This window comes from Brugia malayi (genome assembly GCF_000002995.4).
Source record: "Brugia malayi strain FR3 genome assembly, contig: Bm_v4_ChrX_scaffold_001, whole genome shotgun sequence".
Taxonomy (NCBI): domain Eukaryota; kingdom Metazoa; phylum Nematoda; class Chromadorea; order Rhabditida; family Onchocercidae; genus Brugia; species Brugia malayi.
In genome coordinates, this window is record NW_025062479.1 from 22008599 (window position 1) to 22018887 (window position 10289).

Consider the following 10289-nt stretch of genomic DNA (forward strand, 5'->3'; position numbering starts at 1 on the left):
GAAGGTATGAGGTATATTTTATCAATTTAATCAAATGCTAATCATATTTTAGCAAATTCTGCTTTCTATCAAAGCGTAAACCAACGATAAAATCGAAGAAATCAATGTTAATAACTTAAAAACTCGTTGACAATATTTATTCAATTTATATTGTTGCATGAAAAAGTATCACTTGAATATATGCCAAATATATTTCAATGCTTCACTTCTAACTGATAACTTAGAGTGGAATTTACACAACTGAAATAGACATGAATGGAGAGAGAATCATTCTTATCATTCTTATCAATTTATCATTTTCATTGCTTTTGCTAATTTTGCTTCAGTGAATATCAGTTATTTCAACTATCGATTATTTTGAAATATAATTTCTAACTATTGGTTATTTTGAAATTTAATTTTCTGGCTTTTAAATATAAAAAGCGTAGAATTTGGAAAAATTAAGAATTATTGAGACAACCGTTAATTAATACATCAAATCTTAGATTATTTGTTTGCATATTTCTTATCAAAATCGTCCAATATATTTCAATATGTTTAACATTCAACTAGCTATCTTTTTATGATAATTTTTTTATCATCAGAAATTATCATCAACGTTTTACTATTATTACACTTCACGATGAATTCTATTTTGCTATTTTATTTCATTTTATACATTCTATTTCAATTATTTTTAATCATTGATAAACATCTTATTTTTGCTTTCTAATTTGATATTGTGTAATCGAAATGAAATGATAAAAGAAATAAAAGAATGGCCGTTCCGATCACATTGCTCAAATATCTTTTCATTTCATCCAGTCATTGTCCATGTCAACAATTCATTTATCCATTTGTTCACCTCTTTTTAGTATTATTTGTACATTTTCATTAATTAGTTGAGCAATAGTTTAATAAAATTTCAAAATTTAAATTTTTGATTTTAAATTTGAAAGAATTTAATCCTAGCAGAAATGTTATAAATAAAATAACTTTTTAATTTTAGTAAACTTGAAATGCTAATATTTTTATCAATATCAAAAGTAGTCTAAGTTGCTTCAAAACTTTTTAAAAGTGAATAGTTAATTTATGAATTAATTGATTTATCAGTGCTAATTGCTTTTTGAAATTTCCAAAAATTTTTGTAGTAAAAATTATTAAACAGTAAAGAAATTCCTTCCTTCTTTTTTTATAAAATGAAGTATTAAAATCAAGACCAAATAATGATAATAATATAATAATAATAATAATATAATAGTAGTAATAATAATAATAATATAATAGTAGTAATAATGACATAATAATAATAATAATGATATAATAATAATAATAATAATAAAGAATCAGTTAAAGTAGAAGCAAATAATACTAATAAGAAAGAAATTCAAATCTGATTAGTAACTATAAAATTAATAAACCTAGCAAAAAGTCAATACTAATAGTATGTAAATATTTAAAAATATTTAAATTTGAAAGAATTACATTCTAGCATAAGTGTTATAAATAAAATATCTCTCTAACTTTAGCAAACTTGAAATGTCAGTGTTTTTTTTTTTAAATTTTTTAAAAGTGGATAATTGATGAAGTTAATTGATGAATTAATGAAACTCAAAATTATTACATCTAATCAAAACCTCAAGTTGACCTTCAACATCTTAAACAAAGATAAAAAGTTCAACCACTATCTGATTCACAATTTTCCATTGATTTCTAATTTCTATTTTCTTTCTTAATCACTAATGCTGTGAATAGCAGGAAAAAAACAGAAAATTTTCTCTGCTATATTAACATAAATTTTTTGAAATGTAAATATCAACAATATTTGTTAATATGAAAACTTTATTTGTTGATAAATATTGGATATTGTAATCTAATTTAGGAAAGAATTTGAATGTACGATGTTCCGTTGGAAGAAGTATTTGACTTGGAAGAAATATTGGATTGTAAGTTTGCTTTTGTTTATTCTTTTCTTATCATCGCAGTTATCATCTCTGATAATAGGAAAGCGTTAATTATTGTGATAATGCATTTTAAGATGCTTTCAAATAATCAAAATTAAAATTTCTACTGCTTCAAAATTGATTTAAGAAAAGAAAAATAAATTGAAAAAAATCAATATGCACCATTAGATGTTAGATGTTATTTTATCATTAGATGTTATTTTTTTTTAAAATCATTAGATGTTATTTTATTAAACAAAATTAGGATACATCCTGTGAAATCTTAATTCATTGTGCTTTTTCATAATTATGAATTTGACTTATCATAATTTTATCTTAATCTTTCCTCTGAAAATGATTAATAGAAGTCAAAGATTTTATATAGGTCACACTATAGTTTAAACTATTGATAATCAATCCTTTGCATAGTTTCTTTTTTTGATTTTCAGTTATTCATTGTTAATATCAGTTGCATTTTATACTTCTTGCATTTCTTCATGTACCGAACATATCAACGTGATCCGTTTACGATCGTATCAACAAATTTTTCTGGTTTGTACTTCAATAAAATAATTTAATAAAATGGCGCACATTTTTATTAAATTATTTCTCTTGAATTGTTCACTTTTTTTTTTTTTTTTTTTTTTGAAACAGTCAATAATGCGAGTAAAATATAACATTCGATGTTCTCTTTTTTTCTTTAAATCGTTTTCGATAAGTACCACCAATAAGATCTAAAAAAAAAAAAGAAATAAAAAGAAAGAATTGAATTGTAAAGTGTCTAACAGTGAAATTATTTGATTCTAATTGCATTTAACTGCAATTAACAGTAATCATTTCATTAAATACAATCTTTACACTCAAATATTTCTACTTTTTCTTTTCACCATTGAACTTTTTTTTTTCTTTTTTATTCATTCTATTTTCCAGATAATTCATTTAATGAAACTTTATTACTGGAAAATACTTGTAAATTTCCAATTATTGAACCAAATGAACCGAATTTGGATGGTTATATCGAGCATTACAGGTTACATTTGAAGAATTTCCGATTTCGATTAGTTTTAATTAATTGTTTTCAATTTTATTCATTGTTATTACTTTAGTGAGGTATACTGTACCAAATTTATCCTACGATTAATTAAAAATAATTGAAAATTTTTATAATTCGTATAAGAAAAGCTAGTAATACCTCAATAGAATTATATAATATGACGGATATTCGATGTGAATATGTTTTATTGACAAATCTTAAAATTGCGGATTGGTAAATCGGGTCAACAAGAAATATGCACCCAATTGTCGAATTTTCCATATCAAAAATATGATGTGACAATGTGATATCAATGTGACACGATCTGAAAATGGGTCAGGCAAAAACAATAGAATAATATAACAACTGAAAGAGAATGAATAAAAAATGTACGAAAAAGCAAAAGTGTAATATCTATATGTTTTCAGGCTTATAAAATGTTCATTTATAAAATTAATATTTATTTGTTGCATTCATTAGCTTTGGATTACTAATCAACATTGTTCTGTGATAACAATAATAATTAATAACAATATCGATAAGTAGCGAATTAATCAAATCAATTATTAATTAACCATTAAGTAATAATTATAAATGAATAGAATCAGATAATATTATTAAAAAAAAAAAAAAAAAAAAACGAGAATTGAAATTGTAGTCTCGAATTAAATTTACAGTTTCGAATTTTTATCTCTCCAATCTTATAGATCTATCCATTGCAACAGCCAAATGCCAAATATGGCTTCTATGGACGATGGATATTTGATTGTCCATGGTGAATTGGAACCTTGGAAGCAAATTCGACTTCCCAAATACAAGTACAATGTTTTTTTTCAAAAAAAAGTAAAACTAATTTTAGAACCGTTTAATGCTCTTCTCTTTCCTTACTTTAAAGGAAACATGAAAATCACCCTAACAATAATAATAATTTACTTTTCGACCTAAAATAGTTTAAAATAACATTTTAGGTGCTATTATCAAGGTCTCAGTGGTGGCTTATATCCAAATATTAGTTGGTATCAGCTAATTGATGATCCCATCGAGGTTATTTGTAAATATTTTAGTAATTTCAAATGTAAAAATTAAGTCTCTCGCATTTAACTATTTCTTTCACACCATATAATATTAAACTTTTTAACATTTGTGAATGTCAATCTTTCCAAAAAAAGCAATCTTTATTAATTTAATTTATCAAAAAAAAAAAAATTTTTTTTCAAAAGTTTAATCGAGAATTGATTAACATATTATCATTGTGACTAATTAACTTACCAATTTCAAATTTTTGTTATTTGTAATAGCAAAATTTTCAAATCTTTTAGATAGCACCGAGTAAGCGACTTCGTATTCCATACGATCAGTTTATTGTGCGATGTTACAATAAAACATTACTTGGAAAAATTAGCGATAAGCCATTTTATAACGAATCTATGTTTTATGAACGAGCTTTTGTAACATTTTCCAAAATGGATGATATGGTTAGTTGGTTGATTGATTGATTGATTGATTGTTTGATTGATTGATTGATTGATTGATTGTTTGATTGATTGATTGAATGACTGACTGATTGATACAGGAAATTTACATTTTTATGTTAATCAATTTTATTACACTTTAATATACTCAATTTTTTTATATTTTATTATACTTTTAGGTTGCAAATAGTAAAGTAGAATGAGTTATTTTGATTCAGAATAATGAAAATGAAAATATATATAGAAAATTTTATTGATTTACTCAAACATTTCTTTTAGCTCAAGAAGAAGTTGGAATTCAAACGAGCAGATCCAGTAAGTTTTTCGAAATTATTGTTTTTATTTTTTCAAAATGTTAAATTTTTGAATTACTGATAAATTTGAAATATTTTTATATTTAATTATATCTCACAAAAATGTCACATCATCTTTTTTTTTTTTTTATTTTCATTTTTAGGAAAAGCCATCGCTTAGTATTCTCGTATTAGATTCAGTGTCGAGAAATCAGTTTCTGCGACATATGCATAAAACTGTTGCATTAATGAAACAACTTGGTTTCATCATTTTAGAAGGTTTTATATAATTATAAAAAAACCTATAAGTAGCTTTAACAGTTAATACGAAAATTTAATTTATAATTGGAGTAGAATATATACTGCATAATATTGATCTAAACTTTCTGACATTAATGAATTTAAAATATTTTCAATTTTTCTAGAAGTAATCTTTGCCACTTAGTTTACCAAGAAAAAAAAAAGACGAAAAGCATTGAAAATTTAATCAGTAACCAATTGAAATATCAAATATCCTTATTTGTGGGTTTGAAAAGTTATTTATTGTTGATTCAGGATGATGATTAATTAAAAATTTCTTGATGATACTGTTAAAATCAGGAAAGTATTAGAATGACAAATTTTCCTGTTCTATAAATCAACACAATTTTTGACTGTTACAGTAACATTTTTCCAGAAATTTAAAAGAAAAAATCTGGATTGATAGTTTAGGGTACACAAAAGTGGGTGATAATTCTGCTGTGAATTTGTTACCGATATTAGCTGGCAAATCAATATTACCACAAATTGGTGGCAATGGGGATGAGATTTTACCACTAAATGAAATAGTTTCTCTGGAAGATATTGATTTTTTATGGAAAATGATGAAAGGTACTTTTTTGTTTATGGAGAATTTCTCTTCTTATCTTATCTTTTTTTTTTTGTTTAATTATTTCGATTATAGTAATATAAAATGATTGAATAACTTGTAGATATGTTAAAATTTGCAATAACCATACGACTACTGTAGAATGTGCTTACAGTAAGATGAGCAAAGAATACTGTAAAATGTACTTACAGCAAGACGAGCAAAGAATACTGTAAAATCGTTTACAGTAAGATGTGCAAAAAGAATACTGCAAAATCGCTTACAGTAAGATATGAGATGAGAAATGTGTACACTGAATATAAAATTAAATTTGAAGAGAGAAAATGTCTAACTATGATAAATGATGATATCGGTAGTGTATCTCGCGGACTATTCTACTATCCAAAGGAGAAATTCCAGGGATATAAAGCGCCACCAGCGCATTTCTACTTTCGACCTTTTCACCTATTCAATACTCGTCATAATGTAATCCCTGCTAGTGGTCAGTGTTTACGAACCGGAGAGGTACTTTTTATATTTGTACCTTTTTCCCATGAAATGATATTTTTATATTTGATTACAGAAAAAATATTCATTTTAGTCAATAATTAATCAAAAGATTAAAACACAGAATGAATGATTGAATTTGAAATTATTTTTTGAGATTTGTGCTGAAGTTTATTTGGACATATGGGAGACATTTGCGACTAAATTCAAAGATTTGTGTCATTTTTCATTCAATTTTATAACTGATCTAACACATAATAATCCGAATTATATTGAAGTAATCGATGAGCGATTGTCGTAAGTCATACGTTGTATGAATGAAATTTTGTTTTCTTTATGAATTATTTATTTTAATATTTTAATGACAAATAAAAGAGTTCTTGAACTAAGTTTGGATCTATAATATTATCCCATAAAATCATTCCTTCACTTATACAAATCATTTTTCAAATCTCAACCACTTTAACAGAACATCCTTACAACGTTTACATGGCAGCGGTGTGCTCAATTCCACTGCATTGGTTATTATGGGAGATCACGGGAATCGGATTGGTTCAATTCAACGAACTTATATTGGTCGCATAGAAGAACGAGCACCACTATTCAGTATCAGATTACCCGATGCTTTTATTTACAAATATCAAGAAGAAACAAAAAATTTGATGATGAATACGAAAAGGTTTGAAAGTTTAATTCAAACTTTACTTTTCTTTCCAAAGTCTACTATTCAAATTTCTTAAAATCCACTTATTGAAACATTTTGCAAATACTTGGAAGATGCAGAAATCTTTGTTTCTCAATGATCTATTGCCTTTGATCGGTTTTGTTTTTTTAGCTTTTTAATTTATTATTGGAAATTTTTACTTACAACAAAAGGGTTTTTAAGCTTTTTTGTTATTTGTTTTGTATGTTCTTATTTTTCATTTCCTATTTTTGTTTTTTTTTTTAATTTTTTTTCTTTTTTTTTTCTTTTTTTTTTTGATTTTTAGGTTTATGTTTATGGTTTTAGAAATTTTTAGTTTTATTTTTATTTGTAATTTTGAGGTTAGTTTGTTTCTTCTCCTTATTATTATTATTATTGTTAGTTTCTTTTAAGGAATTTTTAATGCTTTTTTTAGAAGTTTTTTTTTAGTTTTCTTTTTTTCAGGATTAGTTAGTATGGTTAATACTCCAAACAATTGTGGATCTCAAATGATAGCTCACAATTGAAACCAGTTACATAGCACAATTTAAACTTGTTAAATATTTTTAAAATTTAGATTAACGAGTAACTTTGATATCCATCAAACACTGAAGGATATCTCGAGAGCAGAATTTCGACGAAATCGATTCTATTATGACCGAAAAGGCATTTTCTATTCAAAAATTATAAAGATGCTGAATAAATTCAATTCCTTCGCAAACAATTTGTACTAGATATATTAGTGATAATAATGAAGGAAAGAATTTTCTGAAAGAGAAAAATGCTTGAGCCTTTCTCTCTTAAGCTTTTTTATTTTTTTAATTTAATTTTGAAAGATTTGTCCGAAAAAAAAATGCACTAAAAATACATTCTATGAGTAAAATTTACTTTACAGAAAAAAATTATCACAATTTATTAATTTGATTTTAAAAAGATGAATGCTTAGGTAGAGGTATTAGTTTAATGGATGAAGTAGTAAACAAGGATCGAACTTGCGAGGATGCTGGTATTCCACAAAATTTTTGCTTATGTATGGAACGAAGAAATTTGCGTCGATTAAACAGGTAACTTTTATTAGTTTAATATTTCAAAATATCCTTTCACTTTTTATTTCTGTAATTTTTATTTATTATGCTAATCAATAAAATTATTCTATGCTAAGAATTAAAATCTTCCACTGTATTACAAAAATGTTTTAAAAAAAATTTTTTTAAATCTTTCATTATGAATTATTATTACTACTATTAATTGATTTGATTGTTTTATTAATTAATTGATACTCTACGATAATATAAGAAAGCTATTTAGTAAGTAATAATATAAATTTTTATCATTGGTTATATTTGACCATTACTTCTTCCTCTTCTTTTGCAGTACCTCAACAGAGTTTAAAAATTTGACAAAGTTAGCAAGGAATACTATCGCAAAGAGTGATTGCTTTGATGTTAAACATCTGCAAATAATTTCGGAAAGAATTGATGTATATGCAATTAATCAAATGGTTAGACAAGGATTACGCGATCAAACTGAGTGAATTTTCCTTCTCTTTTCTTTCCTTTTTTTTTTTTTTTTTTTTTTTTTTTTTTTTTTTTTTGGCTAAAGTGATTGGTTGGGAAATGAATGTTTAATGTTTTTTTAACATATGAATCATAGCAATAATCAGCAATAGTTTATTCTATAGAAGACATTTAAGCATATAATAAAAGATGTATGTTTTTCAATTTTGCATTTACTTTTCAAAATTGTTTAAACTTTATTTAGCTGGCCAAAAATCCGATGGCAGCAAGCAGAATTGGAAATAATCTATTTTGAAATAAATGTTACAGTGCCTATTTTAACTCAAAATTCAATAAATCGCAGGTTTGTGCTACTTCAAAGTAATTTTAATTTATTTCATACCTAAGTTTAAATATGAATTATCAAAAATTTTCACTTCACACTTTCTTTTTTCATGCTAACAGGCCTTTTTTTTTTTCTCGAGAATATATGCAACACAATAGAAATTTGATGTATTTGAACTATGCAGAAGTATTTATAGATGAATTCCGAATTTTTAGAAACAGAAATTCCGAAATGATTGATACAGTGATTTTTTTTTGCAGAATATCTATATTATTCCGTGTAAAACACTATGTTAGAGCGGGTGAATATGCACTAGTCGGTGACCCATTTGTTTATCACGATGACTTCGGTTGTGCTACCAAAAAGTTGGACGCATTTTGTTCGCATTGTATTTGATATGAAATATTGACCTTTAGAGGTCAATTTGTTTGTTAACATTATTTATTATATAATAATATCATTTATCTATTTATTAATTTCAATGTTTGTTTATTTCATTCCTTTAAAACACAATTTCTCACCTCATTAAATTAATACCGGTAATAACGTAAAACTGATGTCAATGTTACGTTTCATCTTACCTGTGACGTATTAGACTTACTTTGAACTGTAATAAGTCATTTAGGATTATTTTCCAGCACTGTGCTATTACGTTTCTTTCTATTATTGTTTGTCATTTATTGAAATGACAACTTTATGTTTTTTTCTTGACGTATAATTCACGTTTTTCTTTCGGCTGAATTATCTATCATCAGTGTGCTGTTTATTTTGGTAACATTACTCCAAACTTCCTCTCAATTCAAATTTTAATTTTTTGACAGATTATGTTTCATGTAGTCTCGAAGTAATTTTTTTGTAGCATAACATGCACATTGCAAGCACTTCCCGATGATTGCATTATCTTCACCAAAGGCAATCTTTTAAATTCCCTCCTCATGTATATTTGCACTTTGACCTTTACAGTTCACTTCAAAATACATTTGATGAGATTCATTCACTGCTATTGTCGATCGCTTTTACATAGTGAGGTGACAAAAGCAATTGTCATCAAATAGATGCGAAAGTCCCATCATTTCATTTTACATTTTCCTTAAGTAATCGATATTACAAATCAATTAATATAGAGGACTTTTTTTTTTTGGACCATTACAATAAAGAAAGAAATTTTAAAAGAAAATTTTTCTTTTGCTAGGCCTTTTTTTAAGCATAACTTTGCTAATGAGTAATTTCTTTGTGTTCTTTCAATCATTTCCATCGAGAATTGAAGCACAATTTTTTAAAACTTTAAAAGTTTTACACTTTTCATCGATTTGTTCTTCAAATTATTTCGTATCTGACCACATACAGTGCGCTTCTGTTTTCATCGAAATATTTTGATCCGAAATATTGTATTTATTGTTATCACTTTGAATTTTACATTTAAATTTTTTGCTCACACTTTGCATTATTCCCTTTCACGTCCGATTGAATTTCTACGTGTTATTTTCAAGCAATCTTCCAATTGCTTACATCTCTGTCATTCTCTGATAATTTGTCACAACTTGTCACTTGTTTGGAAAAAAGAAAAAATTGTCGTTTACTTTTGGTTATGTTGCAATTCAAAGACTTTATGTCAATCTTATCCCGTAGACTTTTATTTGAAGAAGTTCGAGATTAATTATCAAGATTAGTTATATTCAATTTAGTTTCAT

At 25.5% G+C, this 10289-nt stretch overlaps 1 protein-coding gene across 1 annotated transcript; it reads left to right on the top strand.

The window, feature by feature from the left end:
* Positions 1-1880: 1880 nt before the first annotated feature.
* Bm3166 (SD01790p, putative) lies at positions 1881-8994 on the top strand (the record flags this gene model as incomplete). Its single annotated transcript, XM_043075723.1, has 17 exons — positions 1881-1925; positions 2372-2474; positions 2853-2952; positions 3663-3773; positions 3924-3999; positions 4275-4430; positions 4707-4742; positions 4885-4999; positions 5432-5590; positions 5905-6092; positions 6232-6371; positions 6544-6753; positions 7334-7422; positions 7703-7820; positions 8131-8286; positions 8518-8616; positions 8859-8994. The coding sequence occupies 17 exons, from the start codon at positions 1881-1883 to the stop codon at positions 8992-8994; spliced, it is 2037 nt and encodes a 678-aa protein (XP_042931657.1).
* Positions 8995-10289: the final 1295 nt, after the last annotated feature.